This window comes from Pan troglodytes, chromosome 9 (assembly GCF_028858775.2).
Source record: "Pan troglodytes isolate AG18354 chromosome 9, NHGRI_mPanTro3-v2.0_pri, whole genome shotgun sequence".
In the NCBI taxonomy this organism is placed as follows: domain Eukaryota; kingdom Metazoa; phylum Chordata; class Mammalia; order Primates; family Hominidae; genus Pan; species Pan troglodytes.
The window spans coordinates 59,977,028-59,993,176 of record NC_072407.2 but is presented as its reverse complement, the minus strand read 5'-3'; the positions used below and the strand labels follow the sequence as shown (position 1 = coordinate 59,993,176).

At 44.9% G+C, this 16,149-nt stretch overlaps 3 protein-coding genes across 6 annotated transcripts in view; 2 read left to right on the top strand and 1 right to left on the bottom strand.

The window, feature by feature from the left end:
* Window positions 1–7,502, bottom strand: part of TMX2 (thioredoxin related transmembrane protein 2) — a 26,465-nt gene extending 18,963 nt beyond the window's left edge. For 2 of the 4 annotated variants that reach the window (XM_016920921.3, XM_016920922.3), the window contains exon 1: window positions 7,047–7,502. In XM_016920921.3, the coding sequence (XP_016776410.2) occupies window positions 7,047–7,298 (252 nt within the window). In that variant the 5' untranslated portion in view covers window positions 7,299–7,502. Of the gene's footprint in view, window positions 1–5,924; window positions 6,057–7,046 lie in introns of those variants that run through there. The other 2 variants (XM_024347157.3, XM_024347154.3) reach the window with 2 other exon arrangements.
* LOC743878 (peptidyl-prolyl cis-trans isomerase A-like) lies at window positions 3,533–4,021 on the top strand. Its single transcript, XM_054662294.2, has one exon. It carries the CDS (start codon window positions 3,533–3,535, stop codon window positions 4,019–4,021), a length of 489 nt encoding a protein of 162 aa, XP_054518269.1.
* Window positions 7,468–16,149, top strand: MED19 (mediator complex subunit 19). Its single transcript, XM_508439.8, has 5 exons — window positions 7,468–7,889; window positions 14,642–14,898; window positions 15,056–15,152; window positions 15,469–15,563; window positions 15,760–16,149. Exons 1-5 carry the CDS (start codon window positions 7,622–7,624, stop codon window positions 15,826–15,828), a joined length of 786 nt encoding a protein of 261 aa, XP_508439.3. The 5' UTR covers window positions 7,468–7,621; the 3' UTR covers window positions 15,829–16,149.

The window sequence follows — 16,149 nt, the reverse complement described above, 5'->3', positions numbered from 1 at the left end:
GCGTGGGTAAGAGAACAAGACCCTGTCTCCCCCCTCAATTTTTAAAATTAATTTAAAAAATAAATAAATAAAATTACTTCAGTGAGAAGGAAGAAATCTCAACTCTTATTGCCTGGTTAGTCCTGGGCAAGTCCAATCCAGGGAGTGCCTAGCTGGTGTCTCAAATTAATAGGTCTATGATTAGCAGCCCCCCACGTATTGGTGGGATACTACAGGAAACACACACATAAACACCATCCTTAACTGTCTATGAAAACAAGAGTCTTTCGCTATCTTAGCCTATTTTTGAAAGTAAATATTTTGGGGGAATGTGAGGGTTATATCATCTGGTATTCTGAACCTAGAAAATTACCTCTGAGACTTTCCATGAAAAAGGCTTATTGGCTTAAGTCACTAAGTAAATTGGCTTTATTTAAAAAACATTTTAGACCAGGCACAGTGGCTTATACCTGTAATCCCAGCACTTTGGGAGGCCGAGGCTGGTGGATCACCTGAGATTGGGAGCTTGAGAACAGCCTGACCAACATGGAAAAACCCCATGTCTACTAAAAATACAAAATTAGCTGGGCATGGTGGCACATGCCTGTAATCCCAGCTACTCAGGAGGCTGAGGTTGTGGTGAGCCGAGACTGAGCCATTGCACTCCAGCCTAGGCAACAAGAGCAAAACTCCATCTCAAAACAAAAAAACAAACAAAAAAAAAACCAAACCAAAAAAAAAACTTTATTTATTTATTTAAATAAAACATTGATGGATTGATTGATTGGAGATGGAGTCTCACTCTGTCACCTAGGCTGGAGTGCGGTGGCACGATCTCAGCTCACTGCAACCTCTGCCTCCCAGTTCAAGCAATTCTCCTGCCTCAACCTCCCAGGTAGCTGGGATTGCAGGCACACACCACCACACCCGGCTAATATTTTGTATTTTAGTAGAGACGGGGTTTCACTGTATTGCCCAGGCTGGTCTCGAACTCCTGAGTTCAGGCAATCCACACGCCTTGGCCTCTCAAAGTGCTAGGATTACAGGCATGAGCCACCGTACCTGGCCTGAGGGGAAAAAAAAAAAAAAACAGCTATCTTTCTAGTACCCATAAAAAGATACAGAAAGAACACAGCCTTAAAAACTCCCTTGGCAAGATTTTTAAAAGACAGAAATCAGATTCAAAACACAAGTTAAAATTCTTTGTACACTCAAACTGCTTGTTTTGGATCCCCTGAAGGGCCTGCAAAAAGGCACTATGATCTGTGGTCTAGTGGCTGGCAATAAACTGGTTAGCTGCTGCAGCGTGGGTTCGATTCCTTGTAAGGTAACAGTCCATTGCAGATGCAAGTCTTTTAACTCAGAGGAAAAAAAAAGAAACACTTATAAAAATTAGTTTGAGGCCAGGCACGATGGCTCACGCCTGTAATCCCAGCACTGTGGGAGGCCAAAGCGGGCGGATGGCTTGAGGCCAGAAGTTCGAGATCAGCCTGACTAACGTGGCGAAACTCTGTCTCCACTAAAATACAAAAATTAGCTGTGTGTGATGGCACACGCCTGTGATCCCAGCTACTCAGGAGGTTGAGGTATGAGAATCGCTTAATCTGGAGGCAGAGGTTGCAGTGAGTAGAGATCATGCTAAAGCACTCCAGCCTGGGCGATAGAGCAAGACTCTGTTTCAAAAAAAAAAAAAAAGTTTTGTTTTGAATTTCCATTTGTTGACTCCTGACTTTTGGGGGTACTCATTCGTTATTGGTACCATATACACAATAAACACATGTATAGACATATACATACATACATAGACACATGTATCGATACAAAAGCCAAAGACTAGAGAGTTTAATTCAAAAGAGAGAAGAGTTTTAAACCTGACATGAACCCATTAGTGACTTTTGGGGCTCTATAAGGAAAACGAGAGGCCCCAAAAGAGAGGGTCAGTGGCACCTTTTTCTTTTTTTGTATTTTTAGTAGAGATGGGGTTTCACCACGTTGGCCAGGCTGGTTTTAAACTTCTGACCTCAGGTAATCCACCTGCTTCAGCTTCCCAAAGTGCTGGGATTATAGGCGTGAGCCACCGCGCCCAACCAGTGGCACCTTTTTTTTGTCTTCCTCAAGGGATCTCAGGGTTGTCAGAAGTCCCATCTAGACCCCTTTAAGGGTTATCAAAGGTGGCAAAAGGAAGAAGTAGAAGTACATGGAACAACCAGTTTTGGAGAAGCCAATTTGGAGAGATTTTAAGCTTCCCCAAAAGGCTAATGAAATTTTACATTTTCAAGGCAGGGTGCAGTAGTTCATGCCTGTAGTCCCAGCACTTTGGGAGGCTGAGGGAAAATGTACCACTTGAGCCCAGGAATTCAAGATCAGCCTGTGCAACATGGTGAAACCCCATCTCTACAAAAAATACAAAAATTAGCCGGGCGTGGTGGTGTGCACCTGTAATCCCAGCTACTCAGAAGGCTGAGGTGGAATACTTGAGCCCAGGAGGTCAAGGTTGCAGTAAGGTGACATCTCACCATTGCACTCCAGCCTGGGCAACAGAGTGAGACCCTGTCTCAAAAAAAAAAAAAAAAAAAAGACAAAGAAAAAAGAAATTTTACATTTTTCTCAGCAAAGATCATGCCAACAAGAAAGGAAGTGAACACAAGGACTAAACATTATTTTTTTTTAAAGGGGGTTTCAGTCAACTGAAAAAATTTCCCAGGGCATGAGATCCAAAAGATCCAAAAGAGAAAAAGCAAAAAGCCTTTAAAAAATAAAAAAATTGGCCAGGCACGGTAGCTCACGCCTGTAATCCCAGCACTTTGGGAGGCCGAGGCAGCTGGATCATGAGTTCAGGAGATCGAGACCATCCTGGCCAACATGGTGAAAACCCGTCTCTACTAAAAATACAAAAAATTAGCCGGGCGTGGTGGCATGCACCTGTAATCCCAGCTACTCAGGAGGCTGAGGCAGGAGAATCGCTTGAACCCAGGAGATGGAGGTTGCAGTGAGCCAAGATTGTACCACTGCACTCCAGCCTGGGTGACAGAGCGAGACTCTGTCTCAAAAAAAAAAAAAAAAAGTATCCTGAATATCAGCTTTTAGTTAAGCCAACTTCTGACCAGAAAGCTCTTTTTAAAAATCCTTTGTGGCTGGGCGCGGCGGCTCACACCTGTAATCCCAGCACTTTGGGAGGCCAAGGCGGGCAGATCATGAGGTCAGGAGTTAGAGACCAGCCAGGCCAACATGGTGAAACCCCGTCTCTACTAAAAATACAAAATTTAGCCAGACGTGGTGGCAGGCACCTGTAGTCCCAGCTTCTCAGGAGGCTGAGGCAGGAGAATTACTTGAACCCAGGAGACGGAGGTTGCAGTGAGCCAAGATCACACCACTGAACTCCAGCCTGGGCAACAGAGTGAGACTCCATCTCAAAAAAAAAAAAAAAAAAGAGGGGGGGTTATTTCAGAATAAATGAATGGAGGAAAACAATGATATAGATAAAACTAAACAGATATAAAAAGTTGGGCAAAGAGGCTTTGCTGCCACCACCAGGAGCCTTCTACTATCAGCCATGGTCAACCCCACCGTGTTCTTCGACATCACCGTGGATGGTGAGCCCCTGGGCCGCATCTCCTTCGAGCTGTTTGCAGACAAGGTTCCAAAGACAACAGAAAACTTTCGTGCTCTGAGCATTGGACAAAAAGGATTTGGTTGTAAGAGTTCCTGCTTTCACAGAATTATTCCAGGGTTTATGTATCAGGGTGGTGACTTCACATGCCATAATGGCACTGGTGGCAAGTCCATCTATGGGGAGAAATTTGATGATGAGAACTTCATCCTAAAGCATACAGGTCCTGGCACCTTGTCCATGGCAATTGCTGGACCCAACACAAAAGGTTCCCAGCTTTTCATCTACACTGCCAAGAGTGAGTGGTTGGATGGCAAGCATGTGGTCTTTGGCAAGGTGAAAGAAGGCATGAATATTGCAGAGGCCATGGAGCGCTTTGGGTCCAGGAATGGCAAGACCAGCAAGAAGATCACCATTGCTGACTGTGGATAAGTCTAGTAAGTTTGACTTGTTTTGTCTTAACCACCAGACCATTCCTTCTGTGCTCTCCTCTTAGGAGAGCACCCCTCTACCCCATTTGCTCGTAGTATCCTAGAATCTTTGTGCTCTCACTGCAGTTCCCTTTGGGTTCCGTGTTTTCCTTGTTCCTTTACATGCCTAGCTGGATTGCAGTTAAGTTTATGATTATGAAATAAAAACTAAATAACAACAACAATAAAAAGCTAGGGAAAGAAAATAAAGAATGAAAACAAATTCTAAGAGGTTATAAAAGGTTTATGGAAATTTTGTCTAGTCAAAGCTGATCAAGATTAGACAGATTTGTTTGTAAAGTTTATTAAAATCAGCTTTAGTATTAAAAGCACATTAATACATATATATTATATATAAAATATATTTTTTAAATTTTATTTATTTGTTTATTTTGAGACAGAACTTTGCTCTTGTTGCCCAGGCTGGAGTGCAATGGCACGATCCTGGCTCACTGCAACCTCTGCCTCTCAGGTTCAAGTGATTCTCCTGCCTCAGCCTCCAGAGTAGCTGGGATTACAGGCACCCACCACCACACCCAGCTAATTTTTTGTATTTTTAGTAGAGACGGGGTTACACCATGTTGGCCAGGCTGGTCTCGAACTCCTGAGCTCAGGAAATCCACCCGCCTCAGCCTCCCAAAGTGCTGGGATTACAGATGTGAGCCACCATGCCTGGCCAAGTGTCTTATTTTCAAGGAGGCTCATGGAAAGCATGGGAAGAATGCTGACAAATAAAGGTTTCTGATAACTTTGAAACTGTATCACCGGACTGGGTAAAAATTTCCAAAGTCTAATGAAAATAAAACTGGACTCATAAAATTGCTAACCTCCAGACTAATGTTTTCCATTTTTCACCCACTCTTCTGACTTAGAATCACTAAAAATTAAAACGGCCTTTTTTAGCTTGGCGCAGTGGCTCACACCTGTAAATCCCAGCTCCTTAGAAAGCCAAGTCAGGAGGATCCCTTGAGCTCAGGAGTTCAAGACCAGCCTGGGCAACATCAAGAGACCCCACCTTGAAAAAAAATTTTTAAAAATTAGCCAGGTGTGTAGTGCATGCCTTTGGTTCCAGCTACCTGGAAAGCTGAGGTGGCAGGATGGCTTTGCCCAGGAGGTTAAGACTACAGTGAGCCATGATCACATCACTGCACTCCAGCTTGGATGACAGAGCAAGACCTTGTCTCAAAAAAAATCCAAAAAACTAAAAACCCTGCCTTTTTCCTAAGGCCTTACCAGCTAAAGCTAGTCAACGTGACTTTGAAAAAAAAATCACCACAAAAGCTTATATTTGGACAAACTTTACACACAACCTACAATCTAGGAAAATAGATTGCTATTAATCCTCCCAATTGACTGCCCTCCAGACTCTAAAGAAACTAGTTTATAGACTATACCAGATATTAAGCTTTGTTTGTCTTGTTCCATAGAAATGTCTCTTTTATTAAATACCTGTTTGCCTACATCGTATACAGAGGCCTAGCTTTGAGAACTCATCTACAATGCCATCTTCTGAAATGAGACACAACAATTTAATTGAACTGGACTATCCCCCAAAATGAGAGGCTGGTTTAATGGGATCCTTTGCCGCTCAATTACTAGCCCGATTTCTCTCTCCACAGACACCAACTCAGCTTATAGTGAAACTTCTAAGGAAGTTTCAGACAAAGGAAATAAAGAAGACCAGGGACTCACACCCCAAAATATGGCATCCTGTATGCTAATCATTTTAAATTAAAGGTCCCTGGATACCAGCAGATACTGGAAGCAGCTTTACTCTGATAACTACCTTATCTGCCTAAAGTCCAGACCTGTCAAAGAAGACAACGATTACTTCTGGTCTCTTCCCTGAGTTTTCATTAACTTACCTCAGTACAAGAAGAAAGATTGAAGCCTGTCAACACACCTGGACAGATTTTTGTCAGAAACCATTGTCTGCTCTGCAGGCCCAACAGTCATTGTCCCAGGCCACTGTATGTTCTCCAGGCCACTGAATCACCCTAAAAATCATTTACGATCCACCTTAAAATCACCCACATTTTCCCATCTCCCATATTCCTATGAAAAAGGGTATATAAGCATCTGTACCCCACTGGGTCATTCTCCTGCAATTCCCTCATGCTATGCACGTTAAAATAAAATTTCTATGCCTTTCTCCTATTAATGTGCCCTTTGTCGGTTGATTTTTCAACAAACCCTCAGAGAGCAAAGGGGAAGCTTTTCCTTGGCCCCTACATGCTATATGGCAGAAGGGAAAGTGCTTTAAGTTCATGTTCCGAGCAGTCCCTCCACCCATACCAAGGAAGCACAGCAAGGAGCTTGGGACACTTCCCAAAGAAATCCCAAAGATTTCTTTACAACGTATTTTTTACAATTCCTTTACAGTAGCCCCCAAATTTTATCCACTTTCGCATCTTCAGGATCAAGCAGAGTGCCTAGAGTGTACACTCTAGAAATGTTTATTGAATTAAGAAGCGGCTGACAGTGTTGTGCAGGTAGTGTGGCCAGAAGAGTAGTTTCAAGTCCCAGGCACTCATTAGTTGTATGACCTGGGGCAAGTCACCTAAATATACCGAGATCCATTTCTTCACCAATGAAACAGGAATATTACTACTTGCCTTGTCTACCTTACTGGCTCCTCAGGAGGTTTTACATAATGAGCGGCACTGTAAAACGTTATACACGTGTATGTACAGTTTTGATAGGGCTGTTTATTAGTCTCAATGGTGAAACAGAAAGAAACCTGGACTCAACAGTCAAAAGCTGTTGGGCCGTTGTGCAGGGGCTACGACTAACATGTTCCGTTTTCCCATCTTAAACAAAAAGTTTAGACTCGATGATGGTTCGGACCCTGCACTTAATAGTCTCTAAGTCCGCTACAGGCTCGGAACCTCAGGTGTTCTCAGAGAGGTAAACCCCAGGGTTCCCAGATACACCTGCAAGGGCAGGGACAGTCAAGGTCGCGGGGTACTAACACGCGGGAGGCTCACCCAGTCAAAGTCACACGGGTTACCGTCTTCGCGTTGGGTGGGCAGACCGTGGCAGAGCGGCGGCAGTTTCCTCACGAGTAGGAAGGCAGCAGAGAGCAGGGCCGACAGAAGGTAGTAAGGTTGGGCGAGCCATCGTGAAAGTCGCGGCACCGAATACACGAGAGCAATTAGAGGTGCCAAGACCGCCATCTTTTCGGCCGTAACGGCCACTGCTCGCGGGCGTCGTAGGTCTCGCCCCGCCTCCCCCACCATAACGACTGCTATTGGGCTATATCGCAAACGTACGGCCTCTAAACCCGGATGTAGTTCTCTGAACGCTGTGGTAGGTCAGAACCCAAAAAAGAACTTAATATTTTATTGGTTAGTCTAGTTGTCGCTTTATCCGCCTAAGTCATTTTATTGGACTGTAGCAAGCGGAGCTAGCAGAAGACTCTAATAGGTTAAATAGCACTTCCTGAACGTTCTCATAAGGCGACGGAAGTAGTTGTTGAAACAAGGTAGGCGGTGCCTGAGGCATCCAATGACAAGCGGCTCCTTGAGAAGGCGGGGGGGGTACTTCTTGAAAGCATTGTCCAATGAAAATTACCAACGGCAGACACCGAGACAGCGCCGGGGCGGTGGGTACGATGGAGAATTTCACGGCACTGTTTGGGGCTCAGGCTGACCCACCACCGCCCCCAACCGCACTCGGCTTCGGACCAGGAAAGCCTCCACCCCCGCCACCGCCTCCTGCGGGCGGGGGACCCGGCACGGCCCCGCCTCCCGCCGCGGCCACGGCCCCTCCTGGCGCGGACAAGTCAGGAGCTGGCTGTGGCCCTTTTTACCTCATGAGGGAACTGCCAGGTGAGTACTCGGCCTTGCCAAAGCCAGCCAATCAAATCTTAGAGAGGAGGTGATGGGCGTGGCTCTCAGCCGGCTAGCGGAGGTGCGAGGTAACCTAGGCAACGCATACCCGGACTGTGGAGCCCTAAGTCGGAAGCGCTGTTAGGATTCACAAGCAGAGGGATGACTTGAATTCAACCAGGATGGGTTGAATTCAACCAAAGGGATGAATGGCGGGCAGGGGCGCAGTGCATCTCCGTTACTGTCTTTTGCACCATGTCCAGGCTCTGTCCCTGACATTGGTTTATGTCTCTCTAAAAAATGACCTAGGGCTGGGCGCGGTGGCTCACGCCTGTAATCCCAACACTCTGGGAGGCGGAGGCGGGCGAATCACCTAAGGTCAGGAGTTCGAGACCGGCCTGGCCAACATGATGAAACCCTGTCTCCACAAGAAACACAAAAATTACCTGGGCGTGGTGGCGTATACCTTTAATTCCAGCTACTCGGGAGGCTGAGGCGGGAGAATCGTTTGAACCCCGGGAGGCGGAGGTTGCAGAGAGCCGAGATTGCTCCACTGCACTCCAGCCTGGGCGAGCGAGACTCCGTCTCAAAACAAACAAAATCCAGGGTTTGAGTTTGGAGCTCGAGAGGCCTGATTTAATATCTTTGGGGACCCAAAGTTTTAGTTACAGGTCTCCCACAGACTTGCTATTGGTTTGGGGCAAGTTGCCATTCTTCCTTCTAAGGTTCCGGCATTTCCTGGTCTGATCAAAAAATGGATAAGAATCGAACCAAACTCTTTTCATTCAAAAAATTATTTTGTTGAGTACCTATGTACCAAGCACTTTTCTAAATGCTGGAGACAGTTGTGAACAAGACTGACAAGATGCTTGCCTTTTTTGGGATGTACATTTCAGTGGAGGAGGCATTGTAAACAAGATAATGTCAGAAAGTGGTTAATGCTAGGAAGAGAAAACATGATAAAAATTGAAGGTGGCCAGGTGCGTTGCTCACGCCTGTAATCCCAGCGCTTTGGGAGGCCGAGGCAGAATCCCTTGAGCCCAGGAGTTTGAGACCAGCCTGGGCAACGTGGCGAGACCCAGTCTCTACAAAATATACAAGATTAACCGGGCGTGGTAATGCATGCCTGTAGCCCCAGCTACTCAGGAGGCTAAGGGAGGAGAATCGCTTGAACACAGGAGGTCGAGGCTGCAGTGAACCAAGATTGTGCCACTGCACTCCAGCCTGGGCAACAGATGAGACCCTGTCTCTTAAAAAAAAAAAATTGAGGGGCAGAACTACTTTAGCTAGAGTGGCCAGAGATGCTCTCTTCACATAGCTAACATTTGAACTAAAATGTAAGCATAGACAAAGGGCCAGCCATGTATGGACAGGAGGGAGAGACAATTGTAGATACAAGAAATGAGGTCAGAAACCCTGATGTGAGAAAAAGCTTAGAATATCTGAGGGACAGAAAATCAGTTGGACTCCAGTGAAGTGAACAAAAGGAAAGAGTGTTTAGGGAGAGAGATGAAGCTGGGAGAGTTAGGCAGAGGCTTTTATAAAGCAGTAAAGGCATTTAGATTGTAAATACAAAAGGAAGCCATTTAAAAATTTTTTTTATAGACACAAGGTCTCACTGTGTCACCCAGGCTGGACTGCAGTGGTATAATCATAGCTCACTGTAACCTCCAATTCCTAGGCTCATGCTGTCGTCCCACCTCAGCCTTCCAAGTAGCTAGGACTACAGGCATGCACCACCACAGTTGGCTAACTTAAAATTTTTTTGTAGAGACTGGGTCTTACTATGTTGCCCAAGCTGGTCTTGAACTCCTGGCCAACAGCAGTCCTCCCGCCTTGGCCTCCCAAAGTGCTAGGATTATAGGTCTGAGCCACTGTGCCCAGCCAAGGAAAGCCATTTTAACATAGGAAGTTGGTCAAATGTACTTATTTATAATCATTTAAGCAGCCACGTGACAAATAGAAAGTGGGGAAATTAGTCAGAAGTTACTGCTCAGTAGTCCAGGAAAGATAATGGTTTGAACCAGAGCATAGCAGGGCATAGAGAAGTAAATGGATACAGGATGTTAGAGGTAGAGCTGACAGGGTTGAAAAATTGAATACAGGGCCAGGCACTGTGGCTCACGCCAGTAATCCCAGCACTTTGGGAGGCTGAGGTGGGAGGATTGCTTGAGCCCAAAAGTTTGAGACCAGCCTGGGCAACATAATGAGACCCCATCTCTACAAAAAATAAAAATAAATTAGCTAGGGATAGCAGCATGCACCTGTAGTCTCAGCTACCTAGGAAGATGAGGTGGTAGAAATCACTTGAGCCCAGGAAGTTGAGGCTGCAGTGAGCCATGATTGTGCCACTGCACTCCAGCTTGGATGATAGAGGAAGACCCTGTCTCAGTTAAAAATATATATTGTATATAGAAGTGAAGGAAATAGAGGAATTGATGCCTTTTTAAGTTTTCGGCTTGAATAATTGGGTGTATGGGTACGGAGACTTGGAAGATGAGGAAGGAACAAGTTTGAAGAGGTGGAAATCAAGAGTTATTTTGGACATGTTTGGTCTCCAAGATGCCTCTTTTTTTTTTTTTTTTTTTTTTTTTTTTTTTTTTTAAGCAGAGTTTTGCTCTTGTTACCCAGGCTGGAGTGCAATGGCACAATCTCAGCTCACCGCAACCTCCGCCTCCCAGGTTCAAGCGATTCTCCTGCCTCAGCCTCCCGAGTAGTTGGGATTACAGGCATGTGCCACCACACCCAGCTAATTTTTTATTTTTAGTAGAGACAGGTTTTCTCCCTGTTGGTCAGGCAGATCTCAAACTCCCAACCTCAGGTGATCCGCCCACCTTGGCCTCCCAGAGTGCCAGGATTACAGGCGTGAGCCACTGCGCCCAGCCTCCCAGATGCCTTTCATTGTCTCAAGTCTTATTTCCACATCATGACTTGAGGGAAATAGCAACAAATATTGGTATAGTACTTTGAAGTTCACAACACACTTACATGCAGTATTTAATATAAGTAGTATTTAATACTTAGAATAGCCCTTTGAGGTAGCATTACTGTCTACATTTTATAATTGAAAAAACTGAAACATGGAGAAGTTGACATCCCTTTGATTAGTTAGTGGTTGATGTCCACCAGCGGTTTCTTTTAATCTTTCTTTTGCCTTCCCTATTCTGATTGTAGCTATTTGTATCAGTCAGTTGACAGATATTGAATATATGTTCTGGGCAAATGCTGGGTGTATGAGGCAGGTGAGATGGAGAGAGAGATTAGTAATGCTTGTCATTGCTTTTCAAGGAGTTTAGTTAGGAATGTAAAATTTGTGGTTTAAGGATAGTGACTATATTTCCTGTCAACTCCATCTCATTTTGTGCTCATGCCTCACAACAGCAATTAACAATATCTTAGCCATCAATATTAAGAACTACCTAATGGTTTTCAAAGTGTGTTGCTATCCAGAATGACAGTGAGAATAAGATGTCACTTGAGCTAGACCTTGAATAATTCATGTTGGTGAAGAAAAATTAGGAAGAATTTTCCTAAGATGAGATAATGTGAGGGGTGTTTTTTTGAGGAGATAAGGAGATCCATTTGGATGGATCAGAAATTTTCCATAGGAGAGTAGTGGTTGATGAGGCCCCAAAGCTAAGTTGGAGTAAGATGTAATTAGCCTTGAGTGCCAGTCAAAGGAATTTGAGCTTTCTCCTGAGGGCAAAAAGAAACCATTAAGATTTGTGAACAGAGGAGTACTGATTTCCAAAAATATCTGGAACATGTGGGTGCCATGGATTGAAATAGAGAAGCCCTGAGTGATGTTGGCAAGATTTGGAATTTCAAAACAAATTTTTTTTTTTTTATCTTGTTGGGCAGGGTGGTTCACGCCTGTAATCCTAGCACTTTGGGAGGCTGAGGCAGGCAGATAGCTTGAGTCCAGGAGTTCAAGACCAGCCTGGGCAACATAGGGAGACCCCTGTCTCTACAAAAAATACAAAAAATAGCCTAGCATGGCAGTGTATGCATGTAGTCCCAGCTACCTGGGAGGCTGAGGCAGGAAAGTAGTTTGAGTCCAGGATGCAGAGATTGCAGTGAGCTAAGATTGTGCCATTACACTCCAGCCTGGATGACAGAGCGAGACTGTCTCAAAAAATAAATAAATATAAAAAGTAATCTTTGTAGAATAGTCAAAACTGGAATTTGAACTCTCAAGTTACAGTTTAGAAAAAGCACAGACTGCCTTCTCACCTGAGCCTTAAGGATAACCATCTGGACAGAGGAGAGCTGGCAGAGCAGGGGAAATTCAGAAGATTGTAATGGCAAGAGGCAGTGCCCAGAGTTATGAGGAGAGATACTGTGACATTGGGTCTCCTGCCATTACCCTCGCTCAGTCTTCTGAGTTGTTTGGTAGTAAAGGGAAGGAAAAGGATGAATAAGGCCTAGAGGTATAGAGGGAAAGTGCCTTGTTTATTTAATAAATATTTATTAAGCACCTAATGTGTGTACTGTGCTGGGCACTAGCGATACATGAATGAACAAGACATTGTCTGTGCCTCTAAGGAGCTTACAGTTCAGTACCTCAGTTTTCCCAAGTGAATGATTATAAACAAGCCATTTTTGTCATTTGTACCCTCTGTGTCTATCATAATTACAAATGAAGTTGTAGTTAGCTATTTCTACCCTTGCTACTAGGTCCTTATTAAGTTACTAATAAATGTATATTTTTTAAAAAAGAATCAGCCATGCAATATTTATATGGATAGTGCCTTGCATACATATAATACTTTTTTTTTTTTTTTTTTTGAGATGGAATCTGACTCTCCCACCCAGGCTGGAGTGCAGTGTTGCAAACTCAGCTCACTGCAACTTCCACCTCCCGGGTTCAAGCAGTTCTTCTGCCTCAGCCTCCCAAGTAGCTGTGACTACAGGCGCATGCCACCACACCCAGCTAATTTTTGTATTTTTAGTAGAGATGGGGTTTCACCATATTGGCCAGGCTGGTCTCAAACTCCTGACCTCAGGTGATCTGCCTGCCTTGGCCTCCCAAAGTGCTGGGATTACAGGCATGAACCACTGTGCCAAGCCTGATACTTTATGCTTTTCAGCATATTTTCATTTGAACCTTGGGAGAAAATTATGTGTATGTAAGATAGCTATTATTCCATTCCACAGATAAGAGGAAACTGAGGCATGGAAGACAACCAGAATAATTCTAGTTGCCTGACTTGTTTTTTTGTTTTTGTTGTTTTGTTTTGTTTTGTTTTTTTTGAGACAGGGTCTCACTCTCTTGCCCAGACTGGAGTGCAGTGGCCTGATCTCAGCTCACTGCAACCTCCGCCTCGCAGGGATTACAGGTGTGTGCCACTACTGTCTAGCTAATTTTTGTATTTTTAGTAGAGACAGGGTTTCACCATGTTGGCCAGGCTGGTCTTGAACTCCTGACCTCAAATGAGCTGCCCGCCTTGGCCTCCCGAAGTGCTGGGATTACAGGCGTGAGCCACCGCGCCTGGCCATTAGTTGACTGACTTCTAATCAAACATTCCTTCCTGGATGCGTGCTGTGGCTCACACCTGTAATCCCAGCACTTTGGAAAACCGAGGCGGCGGGGGGTGGCGGATCACTTGAGGTCAGAAGTTCAAGACCAGCCTACCCAACATGGTGAACCCCCTTCTCTACTAGAAAAAAATTAGCCAGGCATGGTGGTGTGTGCCTGTGATCCCAGCTACTTGGGAGGCTGAGGTGGGAGAATCACTTGAACCTGGGAGGCAGAGGTTGCAGTGAGCCAAGATCGTACCCTGCTGCACTCCAGCCTAGGTGACAGAGCAAAACTCCCGTCTCAAAAACAAAAAACATTTATTCCTTTTAGGCAAGGCATCATACTCAGTATCACGAGGAAGAATAAAGATGTTGGTAACAAGTTAGGCAGTGGTAGCTAGAAAAAATCTCCCAGTTCTTTTCTTATGTAAAGGTGATTAGTGTTTCTTGCTAGTAAAAAAAAAAAAAAGTCCTTGACAAGACCCTTAAGTCACTGGGTCATATTTGGCCCCCTGAGCATGGTTGTAGCTGAGCTGCAAGGTCGTATTTTCCTAGCTGTGTCAGAGAATATAATTTTTCACTAATACATTTTATGAGAAACACTCAGAACAGCATTTACCACGAAGCAAGCATCATGTAAATCAACTCCAGTTAATCTTAAGAGAGTGGAGTGTCTCCTTCATTGGGCTAGAGCAGTTCCTGTCTCTGCCCTATTGGATTTTTGCCTGTTTTTGCCCTTCCCATTGGAACCTACCATTGTGTTGTATTATACTTTTCATGTTATTTACTTTTGCTGTTTTTTTTTTTTTTGAGACAGAGTCTCGCTGTTGTCCAGGCTGGAGTGCAGTGGCGCAATCTCAGCTCACTGCAACCTCCACCTCCCGGGTTCAAGTGATTGTCCTGCCCCAGCCTCCTGAGTAGCTGGGACTACAGGCACGTGCTACCACGCCTGGCTAATTTTTTGTATTTTTAGTAGAGACAGAGTTTCACCGTGTTGTTAGCCAGGATGGTCTCGATCTCCTGACCTCGTGATCCACCCGCCTCAGCCTCCCAAAGTTCTGGGATTACAGGCATGAGCCACTGCATCCGGCCTGCTCTGTTTCTTTAAAAATAAATTTTAAATTTTAAAATCTGCACTTAAAAAATGTCTTATTTAGGTTAATATATAGTCCTTCACTCCCTGGGTCTACTTTGAAGACTGATCTTTTTTATTTTTATTCTGCGTTGTCTAGGTAGCACAGAGCTGACAGGCAGCACGAATCTGATCACACACTACAACTTGGAACAAGCCTATAATAAATTCTGTGGGAAGAAGGTGAAGGAGAAGCTAAGTAACTTCCTGCCTGACCTGCCAGGGATGATTGATCTGCCTGGTTCCCATGATAACAGCAGCCTCCGCTCTCTCATTGAGAAGCCCCCTATTCTCAGTAGCTCTTTTAATCCTATCACAGGGACCATGCTGGCCGGCTTCCGCCTCCACACTGGCCCGGTGAGTCCTGTTGGAGGAAGAAGGCAAATGGGGAGGCCTAAACATGGAGATGGTTTTTCTCTCCAAGTCTGTTCCTTCATAATGGAGCAGAATGGACGATAAGAGCAGGAGAGATTTCCTCCCTCTACTCACCTGGACCTTCCTTTGGTTCCTTCAGTTGCCGGAGCAGTGTCGTCTGATGCATATTCAGCCTCCCAAGAAGAAGAATAAGCACAAGCACAAACAGAGCCGTACCCAGGATCCTGTCCCCCCAGGTAAGAAGCAGTTCTATTCAAAGCAAAAAAAAAAAAAAACAAACCTGACCTTCTGAATCTGGTTTGAACTTCCATAGGTAAACCCAGTTAAGTTCCGTATGGAGCTCTGGACTCCTAAATTCCCCTGAAGAAGAAACCAATGTACTGTGGTCTCTTGGGACTTGGGACAGGGACTCTAGCAGCACCTCTGTATCCTTTCTGGCCATTTGGACAAAAGCAGTTGCCCCGACTTGGGATTTTCCTGTAGTCTTCAGTGGTTCATAACAGTAGAGGATTTTGAGCTTTACAGGTGATAGGTACCTAATGTCTCCTACAGAAACACCATCTGATTCAGATCACAAGAAGAAGAAAAAGAAAAAAGAAGAGGATCCTGAACGGAAAAGGAAGAAGAAAGAGAAGAAGAAAAAGAAGGTAGAGTAGAGGCCTATTGCCACAACCCAGTGAGTTTCCCCAGATCTCACCCCTGTCCTAAATACCCTAGAGTTCTTTGCCTCAAGTTGGACCCAAGATTGAAAACCCAAGGCAGGTTGCAGGTTTCTCCTGTACAGCCTGATCAAAGCCAAGGCTAGTTCCTAGTTGTTCTTACCCCTGCTTCTTTCTCCCCCAGAATCGACATAGTCCAGACCACCCAGGTATGGGCAGCTCCCAGGCCAGCAGCAGCAGCAGCCTACGCTAACAGGACCACTGGACTCTGCCAGGATGGCTTTTCCTGCTGTACTGAACCTGCTGATAAAAGCTGCCTTCCAGGCTCTTGGACACTGCCTTGGGAGCATCCTGCAGCTGGGACAGAGGCCAGCTCCTGTTAGGCTCAGTTGAGACTAAGTAAATTAGGAGAGAGAGGGACATGCTTTTGTAGGCTCATCCCAGTTGGTTTTCTCATGGACATCTCTTCCTCTCCGAGGAAGCTTACAATTTTCTTCTGTTTTGTGCAATTTGTCTGATTTAGGACTTGTTCTGTGTTTTCTTTAAAAAAAAAAAAATTACATTTATCAAACTG